Here is a 24,811-nt window from a genome sequence, read left to right as displayed (position 1 = left end):
ATGTTTTGCCATTAGGATTTATTCCTTATCCCTCCAGTCTCACATCCTGTTGATAGTCTTGCAATATTCTTAATCTAAAAGAAAGGCAAAGTGACCTCAAATACATTAAGGAGCAGTTTCCTTGATGAAAACCCTAACCCTAACCATGCAAGCTCTTGCGCAAGCCAGTACACACACACAAACACGCACGCGCACACACACGCGCGCACACACACACACACACACACACACACACACACACACACACACACACACACACACACACACACACACACACACACGCACACACACACACGCACACACGCACACACGCACACACACACACACACACACACACAAGCATCCAACATTCCTGCAGTTTGCACACACACTCTACCTCACTCTTACATACCCACACAGGCATGAGGAAGAAGAGGGAGGACCACAGTTGAGCTCAACTCGGATCTCAGGTCCCACTTTGCTACAGCAGGAATTCTGGGGGAGACGGCACATGGACCGTCCGGAAACCAAGACATGAAAGGGGTGGAGACTATCTTCTGTCACCTTTTCCATTACGAAGATATTCTACCGAAGAAAACTCATTCTCGCAATTGGATAAAGCATTCAGAATTGGATTATCATAATTGTATTTCTACAGTGGCCAGTGTGCACGGTGTATTTGAAACCGTCACAGACACGTTTTTACATTTTACCGCTGCCGAGTGTATTTTCAATTACGCGTTTACAAATCCCTGCCTCCGGTCACATGATTGGTCGAACGCATTGAGGTAAAGATTGTGAAACGCCCCTTTCACATAGATTGCAGCTACATTTCATCCAAATTCTGATTTGTGAGAATAGAGTTTGCTATAGTGCGCACCAGTGAGTGTCGAGACTTGGAACTGAGCGGGTTGCTGGTCAGTGTCTTCAACTGGGAGGACCTCTTAGGTACGTAGTTTGTTTATATGCTGAAGTTATTCTGAAGGCTGCGTTGGTTTGTAAGTGTGCCTCATAGTGTGCTTTGGCATCAGTTTTTAGAACAACAAAAGTAGTTGAGAACATAATTACAATCGGTTATAACGATTATTTGTTGCCAATCACTGTTGTAACTCTGTGTGTGTGTGTGTGTGTGTGTGTGTGTGTGTGTGTGTGTGTGTGTGTGTGTGTGTGTGTGTGTGTGTGTGTGTGTGTGTGTGTGTGTGTGTGTGTGTGTGTGCGTGCGTGCGTGCGTGCGTGCGTGCGTGTGTGTGTGTGTCGTGTTTTTCTTTTTTACTGTGCCTTTTGTATGTACGTTTCTTTCTTTGTATTGGTGTATGTGTGTGTTTATGTGCGAATATTTCAATATTGTAATCCATTTTGCCATTGTGTCTTGAAACCATTTACATTGCATGGATCTAACACGAAAACAGGTAAAACATGATAACAAGAAAACAGAATAACAGATAAACAGGTGTTCCCAGAGTTCGATTAATAAAATAAAAAATAATGATTACAGTGCTTTAGTTCGATCTGTTAGTTATTCGTTGACATCTGATCGATCATTGGCTGTTACCAAGGTTACAGGATCAGCTTCTTGCATAATCAATAAACCCTCAACAAATTCAAACAATTAAGCCAGGTTACAGACATAAAGGAAACCACTTTTTAAGCAGGCAAACCTGAAACCTGAAACCTTATTTCCCAAGGATCTGTCATCAGCACACTTTTTTAGGAAAACTTCTGTCTTTTGCAAACATAGCTTTTCTGGAATGACTTATGGATATACAGACGTTTAAATCATTCAATAAGGTAGACTAAGGCAATGTTCAGTTTCTAACAGCAACACTCAATTATACCAAGCAAGACACACGGTGGCTGTGACCTGGCACAGTGTGATCAGGCTTGAATCAGGCCGCGGACATCTGCTCCAATATGTGATAGAAGCCTGAAGAGGAAGCCAAGGCATTTCCTTTGGAACATTTGTTTTTGTACTTAACTTTCTCTTCAACTCTGGTTTAAAGAAAAAGTCTCTGTGTCAACTATAAATGCCATGAATCCCATTCGATGAACGCTTCAGATATAACTCATCTGTATTTCATCCCAATGAATATTAGAAACAAAGACACTCAAAGTCCTCATTGTTCTTGCTGGCACTAGATTGAACCATAATGAGTTGAGTGATTGCGTTCTCTTAGATATCTCTTGATATGTAGGCTCACTTTTTGTTTGTTTATTGCCTTAGCCTAAACGTTTGCGTTTCATGTTTGGAATGATATTTTATTTTCTAATCTTTTGACAGAAATAATTTCCCTCTGGATTTATAAATCTGAATCACAGATGGATTAGCGAGGTCCTATCAAGCTTAAGTGTTTTGTACTAAAGCCTTTTCAAACTTTTTCAAGCTGAGGCCCAGTAAACAAGTAGACCCTCAGCTTTTGGGGCCCACTTAGACATGCATAAATAACCTGAATATAAACAGGATTTCAATTGCCTGATTAATATCAATGTCAAATAAAGTGGGTGTCAGTTTTCAATCAGGGGTTGGTTCAATCGGTTTCAGAGGTATGTGACATGTGATTTGGCAACTGCAGATTCCGTGATGGATTGGTCAATGAGTTTTTGGTGCAAATGTCTTTGACTGCGGCCCAGTAGCCACTGCTCCACGGCAGGGGAACCCCTGCGGCCTGACCCATGGTTTGAGAACTGCTGCTCTTCTGAGCGTGGTAGAAAACACTGTAGTACACACTATAGTAACCCTGGGGGAACAGAACAAACTGAGCAAATCACTCAGAAAAACAGGAACAAATAACAGCTTTTCCCTCAAGTATTATCAAACCATCTTAGGATGTATAGAACTAGTTTTTAGTATCAACATGTTAAGAAAACACTTTTATTAATTTAGCAGCAGGCAATGGTTAGGGTAACTTGCTAAAGAAGGCTTGGCTGTGTACATTGGGGATAAAACCCAGTCTGCTTTCGGCCGGGAGTCAAACACCACATTATTTACCGCTACTTACTTGATGCTTTGACTTTATTTGGACATGGACATTTAAAACCTAGCATGCAGTTTAGAAAGGAAGCACTAACAAAGAGACAGAGACAAGTGGACAGTACGTAGGTGTACTGGACAAAATGGCTGACCCCGGGGTGGAAGTGGTTACAACTCCTGTCGTCTATTCCACCTGTGTTTGTGCTGTTTGTATGCAGCCTGTAAACATCCTGCTGCATCATCAGACCATCAGGGAACATAACCGATGTCACTGTTTGGTGCTGATGTGCTGCTTGGGGTTGTCGGCATGGGTACCGCCGAAGCTTGTCGATAAAGACGAACCGCATATCAACAGTTAAGTAAATATCACGTCTAATAATACAGCATTGGACACACACCATGATGACAATCACCAACCAATCAATGGCTATGTTGTTGTTTCATCAGTATTACAGCTGTTCATTGTTTAGGCCTATTCTTAAGTAACATATTTTTGTGCTACATAGAACATATTTAGTCATAGCAGTGACCATTTAACTGATAATTTTATCCAAAATGTTCGGAAATGTAACTATTTAAAGACAGAAAGTCTTGCAAAAACAAGACACACGTTTGATAACATTCTAGTCTTGCTTTATAGATGTCAGGCGCACAATGAAAAAAGCTTTTCAAAATAAATAATAAGTGGTTGATTATAACTCTACCCATGAAGCATTTATTCATCGTTGACATGCAACCATTGTAAACAATGTAAAAAAGATTGTCAGTAAACATTCTTTCCCCGTTATTGCTGCCAGGAACAAGTCAATCTGGATCTATTAGATTCCTGTAGTATGATTATTGAGTACAGCACTGTTGCCTGGGGTTGTTTAGTTTCACTGCAGAGACACTCTCTTTGAGGACGTTTATTGGCGGCATTATTTCGAATTTTTTACACTGGTTAAGGAGGACAATGGCAAGAAAATCACAATGTCTTTTCAGTCTTCTCCTTTCAAAATAAAGGCTGAATTCTGCATGTTATCTTTACGAGTCCAATGAAAACAAATATTATCCCTCTGCATGTGCAGACGTGTGGTTTCCCAGCCACTGTCTTTGCCAGCTGTGTGCTATAAGAGGCCAACTTCCATAAAACCATTAAATTGGGCCCCTGCACACAACAAAGTGAAGAGTCTGGCTTGTGTGTTTTGAAAACTAGTTTATGAGTAAGAATGAGATTGTTTACCACACATGCCACTCCTACCCAGGGCACTTGTTAACTTGATAAGATAAACTGGGGAGCAGAAAGTATACTTTCAGAATAAAAAGAAACACTTTCTACAAGTGTCTTATTCTTTGAATACAAGGTCAACTTCCAGATCTGTTACCAATATTGGTAGAGAATGATTAACGTCTAGCATTACTGTTCGTTCCTTCTGTTTACCCCACAGTAGTTGAATGGCTTACCAGCCCGAGTTTACATGCACATTGCAGATGGTTGAGCTCTCTGATCTTGTGAAATGGTGAAGTTGTCCTTTAAAGCTCTAAAAAACGATTGCATTGATACTGGGCCATACTTATACCTTACTAATAAATTGTTTAGGCCACATAATATTTTATTGAGTGTAAATCATTGTTTTAATTGGTTAATAATTACTATCAAAGATTTTTCTTGTCTAAAGAATAATGAAACATTAAGGAACAGAGCAAGGAGCAACCCTATAGAGAGCACCATGAATCATTGAATGGATATAGTATATTACTTTCATATATTTACTCAGAACAGTGAGTCCTCTGTGGAAAGTGAGGAGTTTCTTGGCTGGATATCAAATTCTTGTGAGAGAGTTACATGAAAAGTTGCATGTTTCCCGGAAGAGTCCAAAATCATTTGGATTACACCTAGAGCAGGGACCACGAGGGAAATAAGTGCTTGCACTTTGTCATGTTTTTCTTCTATCCCTAGGATATGTCTTTATTCCAAATTAATCAAATCAAATCAGCAATATGATAGAAATATTTAATATTCCTGTTCTGTAGTCATTTTCATTAGAAATTTGACTGGTTTGGGAAATGGCTGGACTGTTTCAATGTATTAAGCTAATGTCGAATTAATACGCTGTGTAAATCAAAACTTGAATTATATTGGATATTATTATCTTTCACATATTTTGAACCCCTGGCCTAGACATGTTGATAAGAGATTCACAGCCCATCTCTTCCTCGTATTGATCTATAAATGCTATTCAAAAGGAAATTGCTGATCTACTGCAATCTATTGTTCACGTTTGCACAAACATAGGTATTCTATATTGGATCAGACTGTTTGTTTAGTGGGGTTATAAAACCAGATGACACACGCAGGAATAACAATAATGTGGTGATTGCGACGAGTCTGACAAGATAAGACTAAGGGGATAACATGGAGTAAGTAGATATAAATGCGATGCAGTGTAAAGGACAACTTTGTGCTGAATCCTCCAACCTTTTTTTCCCGGGTTGTGTGTCTCAGATGATATGGCTGAGGTTAATATTCCAATATATTAGATATTTGGATGACCTGGAAGTCAAGTGTGGCTGTATTCACTCGTGAATCAACCATCCTGTGCTCGGGTAGGCTGATAGAGTTCCTTGCAACCCTGTATAATGTATGCCAGTGCATACTTTGGTACACATATTCAAATTAATTAAATCATATTAATAAATCAATGCTTACCTTGTTTTTAATACCTTAAAAAAAACAATTACACAGTACTTTCTTGAAACAACTACACAAAGGTACAAAATAGTACATTAGGAAAAACGTTTATATTCGTAGGGTTTCAAACCATGTTAGGCTCATCAGGTCGGATATACTTATAATTTAGAGAACTAGTAATTTATTTGAACAAATTATGCAATTTGTACTCCTGAATTACTGCACATCCTCTGCCATCTGTTTCCTGGAGATGCATTTCAAACCAACATGTTGCTTAACCCTCATAGGGTGTTCGTTTTTTTGTTACACAGGAGTTGCTGCTGGGTCTGGTGGACCCATTGCATTTTAGGCCTTTTCAACATAATCTAACTTTTTTTTTTAAATACTCACCAAATGGTTACTTCAACCCAATTGCAAGTAATATAAACAACACATATGTTAAATTTGTTCCCTTTACCTTTGTTAAATCACATTTATGAATACAGGTGCCACTCGTTTTTGTTTATTTTCGTATTAGCATGTAATAAAATAAGGAAATGCATCATAAAACAGGCATAACTGGGAAATTATCAACATCATTAGAAATTGAAACATACTCAATAACATCTGTCTGAACAACACATTAAAGCCTTTGAACACGGCCATTATACGTATATCAGACTATACCAAACATGAGGGGCAGAGTCTCACTGTGTGTGTATTGCATATGTATTTTTTGCACTGGTTGCATGTATATTGTGTTTTATATTATTATGTATTATGTATATTGTGTGTTTGTCTTTTACGTTTCGGAGCTGGCTGATGCTGATCCTCCTCTTCAAACTCAGTGTCAGACTCTGAATTTTCAGAAATGTTATCCTCACTTTCTGAAACTGTTTCCTCTGCATCACCATCAAAACTCTCTGTCTCTTCAAAAATCAACTGTAAGGCAGTCTGAACAGAGAATCGCTTTGCCATCTTGATCAGTTGTGGTATGGACACGCTGACAGAGATTTTTTATAGTGTCAGATCCCCAAGCTTGGTTCCCGCAAGACAGAGGGTGAAATGTGTGGGAATATGGGTGTAGATAGTGTTGGGTGCTCCAATGTTGCAACCTTGTGCGGGAACAGTGGGTGCACACTGTGGGTGCTCACACCAAGGGCCCATTCACCTGCTTTACTCTCCACACACACACACACACACACACACACACACACACACACACACACACACACACACACACACACACACACACACACACACACACACACACACACACACACACACACACACACACACACAGGAGAAAGGGAAAATGAGGGTTGCCAGAACCTATGATTTCCACACTTAAACTAGCTCCGGGTCCACTGGACCCGAACACCCTGTGTGTAATATAAATGTGATGGGGGGGTATACAGGGGGGGTCCTTGAAATTGTTTTCTGATTTATGTTCCTCACAGAAAATGAGCCAAAGCCAATGAATCTTAGGTCAATTTTTTTTTTATTTGTATCACTTTTATAAAGCTAAAAACTGAAAACGGGTCCCACAGACCCGAACACCTTATGAGGGTTAAGCTGTCTTTACTCAATGGGTGCATCCGAGAGAAAGATAGATGGAATTCCCTTAACCCGTGTTGTTTCTGCATGGCAGACACAGTGGCAGTTTTCACTTCTCTCTTTCAACCAGGCAGCCACTACTTGAGGGCTACATATCAGTAAGGACCTCCCAAGTCAAGGCATTATTGCAGGCATCGTGAAAACAAATGCCATTGCGTTGTTGGATTTACACAGAAAGGCAACCAAGACTTACACCTCTCCTTTCTACTTGGTTTCAGATCAACCTACAATGTTTTGGACATTGCTGAGCCGAAGTGTTCTAATCTGTGGATTGGTAACATCTCATTCCCTGACCACGCCCACGGTCCCCACGACCATCTCCAAAGAAGGACCTTGTCGTATTTACAACTCTGGCCGTTCTGCAGACTGCCTGGGAAGACAGCTCGACCGCATTCCCTGGAGACAATTTCCCTCCACACTGGAGAAGGTGGATCTCTCCTACAACAAACTTCAGGCTGTCTATGCTGAAGACTTCCAGAATCTCCCCCATCTTCAGGTCCTTCAGCTGCAGTTCAATAACCTTTCCCACATTGATGAAGATGCCTTCAAGCACAACCCCATCCTGGAGTCTCTAAATATATTCAACAACTCCCTGCGTGAGATCCCTGCCTCAGCTCTGATTTCGCTTATGAATCTCAAAAAACTCGACATGTCTAATAACCTCTACAAACGTGCCACCTTAGTGGAAGGCTTCTCCAAACTGGTCAAACTCAAAGTCCTTTCCATGGGAGGACCCCTGGTCATGGGACTCAAAAAGGGGGACTTTCAGCCATTGAAAAACATTAAATTACAAGGCTTTGCTATCAAGTGCACTTCCAATTTGAGCTTCTATGAACTTGGTAGTTTAGAGGTGATCCAGACACAGCAGATGGGATTTGATATGGCAATTGACCAAAGACCTCAGGCTCTCCCTTTAATGCTGAGTGATATTGCAAACAAGACCTTCACTGCCATTCAGTTCCGCAACCTATTTGGGTTCATGTACTTCTCGGGCAAGGAAGACATTTTCTTCAATTTAAGGTACGTTAAGGCCTACCAGCTCATCTTTCATCGTGGAAAGTTCAACGAGAATCTTCTACGGATGGCCTTAAGGAACATACAGGAGGCCAACATTGTTAAGAGACTGAGGCTTCAGTACATCGACTTTGCTCGTTCACCTACGTTTGAAGACAGCGGTGGAGGATCCAGCATAACAAACCTTAAATTGGATGGATTGGATCTGTGGTAAGTATCCTGCATGCCTGATATGTGAAGAGCTATTGTTTGCTAAACAACGTAATAGAAAAGTAATAGTAGTAGCATTTATTAAATGCAAAAAGCTGGAAATCTTAAAGGGGCTATCCTATTTTAAAGTGATAGATGAACGCTAACTGATTCAGTCGCATTTATTCTCCTCGTGCACTTTGTTATGCATAAATTGTTTATTTCTAAATCTGTTCAACCAGGTACATCAGTAATCCTGATGTGCTGCGATTTGACTGGCGCTTCACTTGGTTCAACAAGGTAAAGCAGCTGTCCCTCCAGTATGTGTACTTCAACTCGGTGCCGTGTGATGCCTGGGCAGAGATGGGGAGTGCGGAGACGCTGGACGTTTCCAACAACCGTCTGCAGGACTCTGTGCTCTACAACAAGAGGTGCGACTACACGGGTAGTGTGCCCCATGTTCGCATCTTCAACGTGAGCACCAACAGCCTTGTCAGCCTGAAGGAGATGTCATACTTGACTCAGGAGTTTAAGCGACTAGAGGTTCTTGATCTGAGCCACAACATGCTGGGTTCCTTTGAGGGAAGCAGGGATTGCGTGTGGAAGCCAAACATCACCAGACTGATCGCTCACCACAACCAGTTTGTGAGTGAGGCCCTGCAGTGTCTGCCCACCACCATGCAGTTCCTTGACCTGTCCAACTGCGGCCTGGGCCAGCTGGACATGACCTTCTTCAACCGAACCACCCAGCTCATTGAACTGCTACTCAGTGGCAATAAAATCAAGTTCATCCCTCCGCACTGGCGGAGCGCCTACCTGCGTTCACTTACTCTGGACGGCAACTCGTTTGGGGTCATCAGCGTGGAATCCTTCCGGGAGATGCCTCTACTGTCTCAACTCAGTGCCGGCAATAACCCCTACCATTGCACATGCGAGCTCCATGCCTTCATCCAGCAGACCCAGTCTCAGGGGAAAGTGACCCTCACGGAGTGGCCTGAGAACTACAAGTGTTATCACCCGGAGCCCTTCCTGAACACTATCATAGCCAATTACCTCCCTGCACACGTGGCCTGTGACATACGGCTGGTGGTGGTCATCTCGGTTGCCGTGACGGCCGCCGTGGTGATGATACTGATGCTGATTTGCTACATTTTCAATATTCCATGGTATGCAAAGGCCACCTACCAAATTGTCAGGGCGAAATACAGAGCCCACAAGGAGAGGGCGGCCGGGGAGGGGGAGGTCTTTGTGTACCACGCCTTCATATCCTACTGTCACTCAGACGGAGACTGGGTCAGGGATCAGCTCCTGCCCTGCCTGGAGAACAACAGGGACCCGTACCGTCTGTGTATTCACGAGAGGGACTTCATGCCTGGAAAGTGGATCATCGACAACATCATCGACAACATTGAAAACAGCCGAAAGGTAACGCAGTATTGTACTTCAGAATAAGTAATGCCTAAGTAATCTGTTTTAGGCTGCCATCTATCTCCAAAGGCCCCATAAAACATCAATTTATTTTAAATGATGTTGATGGAGTTAAAGCTAATTGGACAATTTTTTGGTTATTTTTATTCTCAGGTGATTTTTGTACTCTCCCGGCACTTTGTGAACAGTGAGTGGTGCAACTACGAGCTCTACTTCGCCCAGCAGAGAGCCATGGGCAAGACGTTCAGCGACGTCATCCTGGTGGTGATGGAGCCCATCGACCCCCACTCCCTGCCCAGCAAGTACTGCAAGCTGAAGAAGATGCTGAGCACCAAAACCTACCTGGAGTGGCCGCAGCAGCCTAAGCACCAGCCCTTCTTCTGGGCACAGCTGAAGAGCGTGCTGGGCAAGCCATCTCTGACCAGAGGCAGAGCTGGCAGTACAAGGAGCAGGGCGGACTCAGAGGGTAGGGTGTCCATGATAGAGCCCCCCATGGAGGTGGACCAGCCAGATCACGGGGTAAATAAAGCAGAGCTCCACGGAGAGGAAATTGAAACTTATAAAGAACTATTCCTCAAGCCCATCCCGATAGCAGTCTAAAGATCAGCTTTGCAAGAAAATGCACCAAAATCAATGCAACGTCCTTCAAAATAGAGGTGCATTGATCTGCTGTGGGCCTTTCTATCTCTGAGAGACCCTGCAGCCATGAGGGTAATTGGCTCCAAAGTGCTCTCCCATGATGTACTCCTGTCAATAACCTGCTTGTTGTGACGTGTCCCTCTGTAAGACATATCTGTAAACTGTTTTCTGCTTCAGAGGCTCTGGATCACTGACTGATCAACCCACACATATATATGCACTGACATTGCACACCCAAATGTATTTCAATGCCATTCATGTAAGCACCCAAATAACACACAATAGAAAACAATTGGTGCCGGTCATGTGACCTGGACCGGCACCATTTTAACGTTTTTTCTTTTTTTACTTCTTTTGATATTTGCCAGCCCGACCCGGCTCAAGGATAGTGGTGGGAAATATCGGTGGGCCGGGTCGGGTCAATCAAAACCCTCATTGTTTAACATGAATTGGCACAATTCAAATTGTGCAAAGAATTATTTCCATTGGTCATTCTGACCGGGGACATTTAGAAAAAAAATCCTTCTTCCGTTCAATGACCGGTAATAACCGGACAACGGAAACTCTGACACACACACACACACACACACACACACACACACACACACACACACACACACACACACACACACACACACACACACACACACACACACACACACACACACACACACACACACACACACACAATAATCCACTACTTAAAGCTACGGTAGGCAACTTTGGAGTCACCAGACAGTTTTGAGTCAGCTCGATTCTGAAAATATCCAAAAATGACTAGCTTTCTGCCTTTAGCAATACATCTGCCTAGCATTTTGAAAGACTCTGTAATGCGCGAGTGCACAGGCAGTGTACATGTAGGTAGGCGGGTAGGTAGGTGGACAGACAGGTAGGCCATCGAATCATTTCATTTGGCCCAAATTAAGTGATTGGGCGGGCTTTGTACAAGCCTGCCAGAGCCGTACATATAGAGGATTCTTTCATTTTTTCAGAGCTTCTGATCTAATGATTGCTGTAGGGATGTAGAGAGAAATATGACAAAAATGGTTCAAAAACGAATTGCCTACCTTAGCTTTAAGGGACACATTGTTTTCTAATCAGAGAAATAAGATAATAGCCAAGCACTTTAAGGATCAAAAGGTTTAATAGGCCTATTGTTTGAACTGCCAATATGTGCAGAACCAGGTTTTTTTTATAGAAACTTTATTGCTGATATTTCTTTTTAAATTTAGAATAGACTTAGATAACATTATGGCGCTGATTATGTAATATGGTATTGCAGGATCAGAATATTGTAGATGGCCGTTTTTAAACTTCCACCAGATGGCACCATGACAATCATTAGGGGAGAAAGTTCAGAAGCTTGCATGGTATTCTGAAACATTGAATGTAAAATTCTGCAAATGCTTGCAGTTTGTTATTATTTTGTATCTCTACAAACATTTCTTTACTTTTGTTTTGTCATATGCTTTGACTTTGTAAATTCAAGAATGCTGGACATTTGTGATGTATTTTTACACCAACAATGTATTAAATAGTAAAAACTGTAATCAGAAGCACGATCTTTTCATGAGTAACGTTTTACTCGAAAATGTACAAAAATAATATCCTTATAGTCTCATTATATCCCCGCATTAGACCATGGTGGGCTGCCCAGGCCTCATATTCAATATTATTACAATTATAATAAAAAACAAGTATTCAAATATAACATTTATTTTGAAGATTATTTTCAAACAAAAGCATGGATTTCAAAACAATAACCCATGAGTTTTTCCCTCCATGCACTTTGGCCCCTTTCGTCTAGTAGCCAAAGTTTAGCATTTTCGATCCAAAAATTCATGGTTGCTCATTACCCCTGAAAAATACACACACATTTCAAATACTATGTATCCATAATCAAATATAAATACTATTATACAAAGTATAAAAGTGTAAACATTGGCACCGTGTAGCATTGGCACACACAAATCCAGGTCCTTACATGTTCCATTATCAAATTATAGGCCTACTGTATTTTTTCTTTCCTGACGACAATCTATTTATTTTTAAGGGGGCGAACCATGAAGTATGTAAAAAAAAAAACATTTTAACCTGATTGACCAAGGCTATGTATTACGTCACTGCAAACCTGCTGTTGCCGCAGGTGATCCATGCTGCAGGACACGCCAGGTTCTAATTGATGAGTCGCGGTGAGGAGTTTGTCCACCAGCGCTTGATAACCTAAACACTGAGGTGAGTTCTGCCTTGTTATTTTACTAACTTGTGAATCGTATAGTCATAGTACTGACCCACTAGTACAACAGACATGGGATATTAAGTAGCCTAATAATTCGTCAAATAAAAGTAACACTTGCATTTGAACATGTGCAAATTATCCGTTTTAGACGCAAGGTAGAAACTGAGGTAAAGTTAAGGGATAATTACTTGATTAGGGACATTTCGAATATAGCCTCGCTAATTGTCGAACTAGAACGATAGGAGCCAGTGTAATGGCAGCTTTTTCATTTTTAGGATGTGATGTACAGCCTAGGCCAAAGCCTAATTTGTAAGAAAGATCTGAAAATGTCTTTCTACCAAATTAGCCTCTTCTCCCTCGTAGCCATGCATTATGGACCGCAGGGTTGCATAATTTATTGCGGAAAATCTCTCCATAAGGTCTAAGAATCTGCAATATTCCTAGTAAACACCGTCACGGGGACAGTGGGTGATGGCAAGATGAGGTTGGTTACCTTTTAGCGGATATCAAATGACTTGCATTAATGGAATGGCAAAGCAATTCCAGCGCCACGATTCTACTTCCCCGGCTGCCCTTGACGACCTCTTACTCTGCAGGGGGTATGGTCCTTTGTTGCTCCACTAAAACTGTCAGATTGGGTGCTGTGACTCTGTTCCCTTCAAGAAGAGTGTCAGTTATCGGTTGGATGAGGGTTGGTTTAGGTTGGCCACTTTGAATGCTGTAAACTAATTGCATTAACCCTGTGATCATGTGTGAACCATAATGTTGATCATAAGAGCATCTTGACATTGAGCATGGATGATATAAAATGAACAAAATGTACAAATATAACAATAATGACTAACACTTGCAAATCCACGTAACATAACACAAATATTGTACTTTTCCAAGCAGTCACCTATTTACTGAATTACTTCCTGGTGGTGTACCGGTCAGGAATCTGAACAGACAACGCTATCTACACGATGACTTCCCAACTGGAGAGCGCCATGGAAGGCCTGATCAAAGTGTTCCACTCCTACTCGTCCAAGGAGGGAGACAAGTACAAACTGAGCAAAGCTGAGATGAAGAGCCTTCTCCAGGGGGAACTCTCTGAGTTTTTGGCTGTAAGTGGGCTTTTCCTGGTGCTTGATTTGTATACACTTTTAATCCTGTATGTTAATCTAATGGTGGAAATATGAAAAATATAGAACTGATTAACCTTCTCAGATAATAGTGTAAGAATAAACTGATGTGTACAGCAAAATCCCAAGTTTATTTAACCGTGCCTAATAAATGTTGTCTTATTCCTTTTGACAAAAGGACTGTTGGTGCCCAATAAACCCTTTTCAAAGAGGCATCATCCTTGGAGACACACAGGTGTCTCTCATAGCACCTATTCTGTGAAAAGGCTGTGATGAACCCTACTAAAGTCCCTGTAAGCCATGGCAAAGCACAGCTGTTGGTCATTGAATGCAGTGATTAACAAAGTGAACAAGTGTTTCAGTACGGTTCCAGCGAGGGAATTGAGTACACTGCACCTCATCATAGCCTTTTCGAAGGCAGACTGATTATCCCTTGTCAATGTTTTTTTTTAGTATGAAGACCTGTTCAGGGATTTTCCTGAATTTTATTTTTCACTTTTTGTTTGTGTGTGTGTGCTAGTAGAGGGAAAATGTATTGGATGTTTCTATTTTTTAAACACTGCTGCAAGGATTGCAATTTAAAACAATCCGAAATGGTTCATTACCTTCAGGCTTTAAACATTTTAGATTGATCAAAAACTTGCAATAATAAATGATTAAGTGAAGTCCACTATGTATTCACTGAGGCAATGAAGATCTTCTAATGCATTCCTCTTCCCTTCTCTCCCCCAAAAATACCTTTTTGCACTGCCTTTTTCTCATTTCATTGCTTTCTCTCTGCGCCGTCTCATGTTTTGGCTGCTATGTCTGTTTCAGGGAAGTAGCGATCCGCTGGTGGTGGAGAAGATCATGCGGGACCTGGATGAGAACCAGGACGGGGAGGTGGACTTCCAGGAGTTTGTGGTTCTAGTAGCGGCGCTGACCGTAGCCTGCAATGAGTTCTTCATACAGAGCCAACTGAAGTAATCCCCCCATCGCCCCCCACCCTATGCTCCTCCATAGAATCTGCAATCCAGATCGATTTTGGTAATTTACGAAACAAAACATTTCTGCCAAAATCGATAGTATGTCCACCTCAGTATTGGGGTGTTGTAACTGGCATAAGATGACTTTAATTTTGTTGTACCACTGTTTTGGAGAGGTTAGCTGACTACCTAAGCTCTTTTTGTTCATCTTTGTCAATAAAGATGTCCTGTTCTGCACACAAATAAATAAACTATATTCTACAATTAATAATGCTTACACTTTTTTTCCTAAACTTGTGTTCAGGGATATTGAGCGTCCTTTTTTTGTCATCTATGCATATTTGTAAAATATCCAAAGAATTTATGAAGCTGCTACCCGGCTGTATATATATCCCTTGTGTAAATTGAGCACATTCATCAGCCAAGTAAACAGACCTTGCAATGGGTGCCAACAGCTCTTTCCTTAGAGGGCTTCGGACTTTCATTAGTTTTCAACTGTCTACTTGCCAGTGAGTGATTTTTAATTGGCAATGCCGTGGTCTGCTGGTAATGATGTCATAGGAGCCGGGGCTGAGTTACATCCCTTTTGTATGGCCGGATGGCGTCTGATGGATGGTGTATGTTACTGTAACTTTATAAGCGCAGTAGGCCTATATGAATTTCCACTTGGAACTTTGGAAGGCCATTTAGTGGCCAACCAACCGGCGGTTTAACTGGATAAACTTCTTTCCTCTAAAGGGGGATACTCAATTTCGCCTCAGATGATTTAAGAACCCATCTTATCGTACGGCTGGCTCCACAGCTTCTGTTAAGCACTTTGTTCAGTTTGTACCAAATCAATGACCTTTCCTTCATCCGTCTCGCTAACTGAGAACAATACAGCAGTGTGAGGTGTTAAGGGATGCATTCTGTGTACATATTGTACCCGTATTTTATACTTTCATTCAGTCATAAGCCTGTATTGTGCAAAATAACTATTCTGCATATATAAATGGTACACCATACTTTCCTCTACTTTCTAGTAAAGTTCATAATAGGATGGAAAATGTTTTCCATCTTGTAAATTTATGTAAGATTGCTTTAATTAAATCCCAAACTTTAAAAGCTTCATAAAATGACTACACAAATAATAGTTCTGAAATTGCTTGAAATTTACTGAAGTTCACCAAAATCTATTGCATTCATACACTTTGCTTGTTGATGCATCCAAACGGGGGATTTAACAGTGATGACCGGTAGGCCTTGATGTGCAGAGATGGCGTGTCTCTGGTAAAGTAATTATATATAGGCTTACATGCCCATTTGGGATGTCACTATCATAGGGCAGATTTTGAAACTGCTTGTAATGGCTAATCACTCACACCTAGGGGTAAAATAGGGGCTGTTTAAAAGATGACAATAGGACAACGACTTACATTATTTCTGTTAAGTCGCGCTGTTCTATCAAATAGCACCACCTGCTGTCAAAACAATGTAACGAAATGTTATGTTTTGGTGAAGAACATTCTACAAATAACATTGTATGAAAACATTCTTACATGTATTCATACAAAGAAATAAAACCAGCAAAATATCTTTAATTTATTTTAATTGACAGGCCTTTTATATAAAATAAAACAAAAAGGACATAGATCTCAATTACACCACAGCTATTTCTGTTCAACAATCCGTCTTCATGGCCACCAGAACAAAGTTACGTGGGGAGAGTTCTGGATCAAACAGAGGTAATAGTTTGCTCTTCACACCTACAGACACGCAGAATGGACACAAATAGAAACAATATTATTCACTAAAATGAGCACTATTTATTCCTCAGGGTAGCAGCTAGCTAGCCATATAGAGGGAATCATAGACGCATACAGACGCCGCCTTGGGCTCTGGGTCATAGGTCAACATTGCCAGCATCTTTGAGCGAAGACTGGCCTGTAAACAAATATAAGTAAATGGTTATGACGGGGGAGCTGGGGTTTTTCTTGATAAATATAACTTATGTTTACATTTATCAACAGATTTTAATGAGTAATTATTATTCAAGGGTTTACATTGGAGTAAAAATAAACATTTATATAAAATATGTTATATGAATTTAAAAACGAGTCATTGAGATCCTATGAGAAATGTAAACATTATGCTGCTTTTGATCCAGAAAAACTGCAGCTCCTCCGTTGACTTGTATTTGTTTACAGGCCAGCCTCTCAACCAATGTAGTGTGTAACCAAAATGTATTTCTCTGGGGGCAAAGAGTCTTATCAGTGGTTTGGGCGTTTCAACCACCACATCCCAAATGTCTGCCCTCTAGCCATCGAGTAACTTGCTCTTAAAACTATAAACTCCATCTTATCGTTTAATTTGACAAAATAAGAGATTAGAGAAAGAAAGACGTCCATTGTCATATTATTTAGCTTAAAAAGTACATTGGTCTGTGATGTGCCGAAAGCAACTTAAAAACCGCCAGGACCAAGGGCCAGCAGCCCAAAAACCGTCAGCTCCACACACTATGGACGCCTGACCTCCCTTTACAGAAGGATGATTCCTAGACCAGGGCTCCAGCAGACCATGTGACCCTCCCTCACCGTTCTCCTGGAGGTAGATGATGCGGTCGAGAAGCACCAAGGTCTCCACAGCGGGTGCCAACAGCAGGGCCAGGCTGAAGTACACCACCACCCTGGCCTCCTGCTTCAGCATGGCCTCCAGCCTGCCTGGCTCAAGGAGCAGAGAGGGCGGGAGCCCCAGGCGGGCCAGGCCAAGGCGGGCGTACCTGGAGTTTGAGGGACCATAGCTTTAGCAGACAGTGGGTGCCCATAACCATGACATGCATATAATATATATAACGTAGACTTTGAAAAGCAGTCCTCCTGGATGCATTTCAAAAAGAAGGGGATACTAGTGTATATATGCATTGAAGGTGCGGCGTCTAGCAACCAACTGAATACCCCCCCTCCCAAAATGATGACATAATCGGCATAAACGGCATTGAGTAACCAAGTGATGAGGTTCCTTGACAGATTTATAAAAAACACTTGGAACTGTATTCTATTAAACGATAGGTCATAGCTTAAACGTAAAATAGCAATGATTCAAATAAAGTGTCCTCACTAGAGCCGTCCATTCTGGTCTACTGTAGAAACATGGCTCACATTTTGAAGACTACCCTCTTCCTGTGTAGGTATAAAGGTTCTTTCTAATGTGTCTAAAAACACCACGATTCTTCCTTTCTATACACTAATTAAAACGTTATTATTACTGGCAAGTCTATTTCACTAGATGCCACTAAATCCGACACACCTTTAAAGTTATTTATTGCCTAGGCTTCTGTGACATTCTTAAATATACCAATAAATTTATGAAGAAGGGGTCAGAAATAACACTATCAGATGAGGCTGGTCGTTGCGTTGTAAAAAAAAAAAGACACAAGCTCACTCTGTAAATGGAAGTAAGTGGGCCTTCTTGATTGTCTGGACGCCCACCCGCCGCATCTCGGGCCTAGCCTCCCTGATGACGGTCTCCAGGGTCGCCCGGTAGCAGTGTGTCCTTAGCAACAGACTCCCCTCCCTGAGCCTCTGCAGGTAGTCCTCCATGGCGTGACACGCCCCCTCTCGCGCCTTATAGGACAGCCCGTGACCCGGCAAGCCCCGCACCCACGAGCTCATCGGGTAGCCGAACGCGCCCGGACAGCAGCCATCGCTGTCGTCGGCAAACAGCCGGGGCCGGTCGAGGGGGTCTTGAGGGGCCGGTGCAAGGGCCGGGGCGGGGGGGGCCACAACCAGGCCTGGGGGGCTCGGGTACTCCCTGGTGGTGATCTTCATGTAGCAGCACGCCACGGAGGTGATGCCACGCACGTGAGGGCACTCCACAAAATGGCGGAGGAGAGTGGCGCTGAGGTCCCCACAGGCGTGTAGGCCGGTCAACACTAGCGACTTGTCCGACTGCCCCGCCAGCTCTCCTGAGTGCCGCCCGTGTGGGCTACAACCGAAGCTGTTGGTGGAGCAGTGTGGGGGCGGAGTTGTGGCCGAGACGGAGAAAGGGATGGAGAGAGCACTGGGTTCTGGTCCAGTAGCGAGGGGGGCCTGGGTTTGGTCTAGCTCAACTGAGTTCCTGCGTCGCTTTCTACTTGAGCAGTCAAGAGGTGAGGGAGCCGCAGCCGTGCATTCTGCCTCTCTGAGCTGCCTGAGGAAGAGCTCCCATGATGCCTTTGGGTTCACCCAACCAACCACGTGGTGAGGCGATGGGCCGGATTTAGAAAGATGGGAGGGTCCATCCTAAAAGAGAGAGACAAGTCAAGTCCTGTCCACAAACTGTCAGTATTTTGTAAATGCAACTGACAGTGGACCAACCCTTATCTTCTCCTTCTCCAAAGTACATCGGAGCTCCTCGTCAAACTTGGTTGCCATGGTCACCAACCTCTGATCCGCCTCGATGGCCGTGACTGACAGTCCCAGGCCGAAGGACAGGAAGCGAGTGAGGTGCCCCTTCAGAACAGATACTTTGGATTTAAGCGGTCCAAATTTTATTTTAAATACTTTCTAAATGTTGTTAAAGTATCTGTCCTACGTGGTTGCGAGAAATGAGAACATATGAATCGTTGCTTCCTCAAAATTATACATGAGACAACTTACAAAGAGCAAATTACCTGTCCAGATCCAACGTCAACCACCGCCTCGCAATTAGTCTGGTCGCAAAGTTGTTTTACCAACTACCAAGATAAGATTTTTATTAATCCCAGGAGAGATATAAGGGTTTAGTACAATATAGATCAAGATTTCCGATTAGCAGTAAGCACCATATGACCATAACCAACAACTCGATAGATTTCCATACAACAACACCATAGGTCGTACCGAGCCAAGCTTGCGGATCTCATGCTGTTTCTTCGGCTTGACGTGTTTCCTGAAGATATGGCTCAGCATGGAGCTCTGGCTGTGGTTCTTCAGGAACTCTTCCACTGGGTCTACTGCTCCACCCTGCCCAGCCCGTCTAGGGAAGGACAGAGCATGGGCAGTGGCACGAAACGCCAGCAGAGACAGAGGCCATGCGGATGGGTATCTGTAATGACAACGCTTTTACTTAAAAATTTGACTCTGATGACAAATATTAGGGTATGACAAATCAGGTCCCAACCGGGTGGAAATGATCCCAACTTGCATCCGTAGCACCAAATATAATTTTAAACCAATCTGATGGTATCAATATCCCAGTGAATATATATGCATTGCATCACAATCAGAAATACCCCATTCGATAATTATAAGTCCGTTTGGAAGTCAATCTCCCAATGTCAAGCCTATATAAGGGAGAGGTCCCAAACGCCTTTCTCTAAAATTAAATGCAATACCTTTTTTCTTGACATTTTGTGTCCAGTAAGAGATCTGCGATCTGGGGAAACGATAAACCACACAACACCTCACGCCATTGGGCTGGCAGTCTTTCCCAGAGGTCTTCTGTGAAGAATTCCTGTGGAACATTATAGTAGTTTGACCTTATGCAGTTAACAATTTATTATGAAAGTGAACCCCCCCCACTAGATAGGATATACAATGACAATAAGGGTTGGGGAGTGAAATACGACTTACAATTATGTAGGAGTCGGATATGTACTTGTATTGGGATAGAAACGTAGTAAGGTTCCTCGCCAGATCCCTCTGGTCCTGCGATGAGAGACTTAATGTGAACATCTGCGAATTTAAATCGGAAGGTATTGCTCCTGTATGTTGTTGAAGATGAAAGCCCCAAGTCTGGACGAGGCTTTTCAGGACAGAAATGCCTTAACATTTAAGGACTCAGTAATGTTTAAAAGCTTAGATACTTTAACTTCTGTTATAACATATCCTCCATTCAACTATGGAGCACATATGGTGGCCAATAAAGTTTTCGGTGAAGATTTTTTTCCGAAATTAAAAATGAATGACTTAATCATTTTGGGATTACAGAGACGTATAACAGCTTTTTACTTTCTAAAACAAAACAACAAGTGAAACTGGAAGCAGATAGGAGGCAGAAAACAAAACGGGTGCAACCCGGAACAGGAAGTAGTTGTTAATCATAATCTCGCGATTTCTGCATGGATTTCTGCTGATTATTGGTGCAGTCGTGTGGCGCCTCATGGTACTGTGGTTGGGGGTAGACCAATTGGTTGGAAGGTCCAAAATTATGTCCAATGTTTTAAACATTTTAGGAGGCTTACACAGTTCCGCAGTTCATTTTTATCTCAGCTCGTTCTCGCATTAAGGTAGGTTTTTACTTTTATTACCATAACTATCTTTTATCTTCTATAACTTGTCATATAAAATAAAACGGAGCTAAAAAGCTAACTGTAGCTAGCATCACACAAAAACAATAATCTCGTTTATATATTTTTACGGATTATGGAGCCCTTATTTTGTCCAACACGATGTGAAAGGGTTGTTTTTTTAATCGATAATCTTACAAGCCTGTAAGTACCAACCTATTTAAAGATAGTATATATCGTTTTCATCGATAAGGACAAACAATGCAAAAATAGATCAGTCTGTCAGTACAGTATACATAACTGCCGTACTGTATATATATAATGCAATACCAAACCATACAGAGTTGAATATAAAGATGCTTAGTTCTCGTCTTTGTACGTTTTCATACTTTCTTACGTGATTTATTGTGTTTTGCAGTTTTCCCCTAGTTCTTGAACCCGAAAGCAAAAAGGCTTTCACGTTTGAGGCGTTGGAGAAGGCAGTTATTTTCTGTCGAACCATATTCTACTTTCATCAAAAAAACACCCCTATCCGATGTATTACTCGTCATGTTTGGTATTATGAACACTTTAATTGGGGGTGAATCGGCTTCAACACCCGAAAAGAGCCAAGGCCAACCACAAAAGGACCAATGTGACATGTTTATCAATGTGGTTTACTCTGGTGACAAAGAGAAGTCTGTATCACAAAATCCGAATCATGAAAGGTTTCTGAAAAAAAGGAAGTTCTTGGAGCGGAAGGGCTTGCTTAGATCGAAGTCGGAGCCATACATACCCCCATACAGACATCGGCGGGACAAGGCCAAAGCAGGTAAATCCAGTTCGACTGGGAGCAGCACAGAAGGGTCTCACTCTCAACGACCAAAAGTCATCTTTAAGCACGATACGACTCGACCCCAACCTGCAAAGGTAAACCCCAAAGTTGAACCCGGTGTACGCCGTCCAGTCTCAGGCAGACCCAGCAAACGTTCAAGGAAAACAAAGAAGCCCACCATTGCTCAGCGGGCTCCAGTACCAGGAGATGTGTCGGATTCAAACCAAAGGGCCATCTCTTTACTCGATGGTTTGAACATCCCAGCACTGGCACCAGCGTCGATAAACCCCTCAAAGTATGCCGCCATAGACTGTGAAATGGTGGGGGGCGGCCCCCAGGGACAGGTCAGCATGCTGGCCCGCTGCAGCGTCGTGTCTTATGAGGGCGACGTGATCTTTGATGAGTACATCAAGCCTGATCAACTCGTTACGTGCTACAGGACGCGTTGGAGCGGCATCAGGCCCAAGGACCTGGTCAACGCCATGCCCTTCCAAGAAGCCAAGAAACGGGTAACACAGGGGAATACAAGTACTCTTTTATTATTCTTTGATGTTTAAAAGGGTGATATTATGCGACCAGGTGTGAGTGGGATAAGCCATTACAAGCCTTTTGAAAATATGCCCTTCCCTGAGTTTCGGTGACGTCACAAATGGGAGTGTCCAACTAGATGGATGATGGATAGATAAGCAACATTTGCTACAATCCACTGGGTTGGCTGGTAGACTGATCTATCCAGCATTCATCTAGGTGGATACTCCCACTTTTTATTACTGAAACACAGGAAAAGGCAGATTTTTAAATGACTTGTAAATTTGTAATTGCTAATCACACTCACACCTGGTGGCATAATATCACCCCTTTGATATCTGTTTTTTTATACCACAAGATTTGCACACTGTCATTTTTATTTTAGTAAATAAGTTGCAATGTCCTTCATGATTCAGAAATTATCCCATTTGGAAAAAATGCCAAATAGTTCTCCTCCCAGGTTGTGTAACAATTTGAGGATGGTTTTCAATAGATTGTGAATGACCTAACGTACGGTATCCATTCTGGTCAGGTGGCCAAGCTGCTCCATGGCAAAGTGGTGGTGGGCCACGCTGTCCACCACGACTTCCAGTCCCTGGCCTATGTCCACCCCCCCTCCCACACCAGAGACACCCAGAAGATCCCCCTGCTCAACCTGAAAGGGGGCTTCGAGGTGCAGCGGACCGTCTCCCTGAAGATCCTGAGCAAGGCCATCCTGAACGACGAAATACAGGTAGGCGGGTGCCTACCTATGTGAGGATCGCGTCAGATTTTTATCCATAATGGGTTCTAATGCAAAATGGACAAGATGATGCAGCCCTGAATATACAGGCAGATACAGGTTTATTTTATTAGCAATAAAGCACACACAACATACAGGCCTTTTCCTGGACGTTATACTGCACCTTCTCTCGAAAATGGGATTCGCCATCAACATCTACCATAGGGAGCATAGCTCCACACATCCATACAAACTGTGACGTTGTACTACACGTGTCCATGAAGCTAACCCTCTCCCGTAGGAGGGCCTATTGAAGATGAGCCTGCTCCGTCCTTCTGCAAAAGTATCCTATGTATTTAGAGAAATCAATTAGAATGTACTTTCACACACTTTTTAATGTGATGTTAGTTTCGGGCATGGTTTCCCTTTACGATAACTAAAAATAGGCTATCACTCTTTCTGAGAAAGCAGCTATCTAAAATGAAGCTGTTGTGTTGCTACTTCACACCGTCATGTTATCAAAAAGCAAGCTATATTCACATAAAGCAGCGCAAGTAAACAATGGCTTGCTTTGTGGCTCCTTCTGCTATTGATAACATAAATACATACAAAAGATAGAGGTAATTATAAGTCTATGAAGGTATTTGACTAATTTGGATGCATTAAGAGGACTGTGTGTTGAGAACATGAATAGGCCGTTACCTCTGCCATGTCCAACATAAGTAATCTATGTTAGCTATGACCTATAGTTTAAAATGTACAGACTAAATAAGTAAATACAATTCATGAATCGATCAAGGACCCTCATCACTTGACATTGCTACTCGATGCTGTCGTAGAAGTTGATATCATTCTGAAAGTAGCTACTGGCTCTTTACATAATACAGGCCCCGACAGGGCGGAGGACCTCTACTGACCACCTACCTTTAACATTGTCTTGTGTTGTTGTGTCTTTAGACGGGGAAGAACGGCCACTCCTCCCTGGAGGACGCCCGGGCCACCATGAAGCTTTACAGGGCCGTGGCCAGCGACTGGGAGAAGGTTCTAGCCACTGGATACAACTTCTGGGGAGTGTTCAAGGGGTTAACCTCTAAATAATGTCAAGGAAAGGCTGGCGGGTGTGTTGGTGTTCCAGACCCATGCGAGTCCAGACCCACCGTAGCAGGGTTTAATTTGGATCTTCCCATGAACACTGTGTAATTCCAACTATGGGGCACTCCAACCACTGTTTGGCCCTGGCTCTTAAATGACAAAGATTTTTATTATTTGATTTTACATAAGTTGAAAAATAATTTTGACTGATTTGCTTTATTGAGGTTTAATACAAAAATAACCTCATGATACGAGTTTTTTCTATTTGGTGATGGACGTGTGTCCCGCCGCAACACAGCTGTGCAGCGCCATCGTTCTCAATGGATCCAAAATAAATGACATGTGTTCCCTCCGTTTATACGTCTATTCTTTTCCATTTCTATGTCTATTGCATAAAATATGAAGTCTGCCCACGATATCGATTTGTCACCTGCCAACATAGTTCTTGAACAGTAAGATCGTTGATCAAAATGCATTGGTAAGAAAACTTTATTGCAAGAAAATATTAGTCATTGTGGACAGGTACCCTGTTTGTTGTGATGATGGAAATTGGTGTGTGTGTGTGTGTGTGTGTGTGTGTGTGTGTGTGTGTGTGTGTGTGTGTGTGTGTGTGTGTGT

At 42.4% G+C, this 24,811-nt stretch overlaps 3 protein-coding genes across 3 annotated transcripts; 2 read left to right on the top strand and 1 right to left on the bottom strand.

Moving 5' to 3' along the window:
* The first annotated feature begins 402 nt into the window (after nt 1-402).
* Nucleotides 403-15,107, top strand: tlr18 (toll-like receptor 18). The gene is made up of 7 exons (XM_056601998.1): nt 403-927; nt 7,433-8,438; nt 8,660-9,842; nt 9,999-10,439; nt 12,872-12,878; nt 13,672-13,829; nt 14,664-15,107. The coding sequence occupies exons 2-7, from the start codon at nt 7,444-7,446 to the stop codon at nt 14,811-14,813; spliced, it is 2,934 nt and encodes a 977-aa protein (XP_056457973.1). The 5' UTR covers nt 403-927; nt 7,433-7,443; the 3' UTR covers nt 14,814-15,107.
* A 1,253-nt stretch (nt 15,108-16,360) lies between these two features.
* mettl25b (methyltransferase like 25B) lies at nt 16,361-20,830 on the bottom strand. The gene is made up of 8 exons (XM_056601270.1): nt 20,383-20,830; nt 20,145-20,263; nt 19,651-19,855; nt 19,443-19,505; nt 19,147-19,281; nt 18,233-19,071; nt 17,386-17,570; nt 16,361-16,557 (listed from the first exon to the last, which is right to left on the bottom strand). Exons 1-8 carry the CDS (start codon nt 20,482-20,484, stop codon nt 16,472-16,474), a joined length of 1,734 nt encoding a protein of 577 aa, XP_056457245.1. The 5' UTR covers nt 20,485-20,830; the 3' UTR covers nt 16,361-16,471.
* Nucleotides 20,831-20,879: 49 nt separating this feature from the next.
* Nucleotides 20,880-24,568, top strand: isg20l2 (interferon stimulated exonuclease gene 20-like 2). Its single transcript, XM_056601271.1, has 4 exons — nt 20,880-21,038; nt 21,457-22,361; nt 22,913-23,113; nt 24,059-24,568. The coding sequence occupies exons 2-4, from the start codon at nt 21,588-21,590 to the stop codon at nt 24,197-24,199; spliced, it is 1,116 nt and encodes a 371-aa protein (XP_056457246.1). The 5' UTR covers nt 20,880-21,038; nt 21,457-21,587; the 3' UTR covers nt 24,200-24,568.
* Nucleotides 24,569-24,811: the final 243 nt, after the last annotated feature.

The sequence above is a fragment of the Gadus chalcogrammus genome, chromosome 11 (genome assembly GCF_026213295.1).
Source record: "Gadus chalcogrammus isolate NIFS_2021 chromosome 11, NIFS_Gcha_1.0, whole genome shotgun sequence".
NCBI lineage: Eukaryota > Metazoa > Chordata > Actinopteri > Gadiformes > Gadidae > Gadus > Gadus chalcogrammus.
Note: the sequence above shows the minus strand (reverse complement) of the source record. Positions and strands in the feature narration are given on the sequence as shown.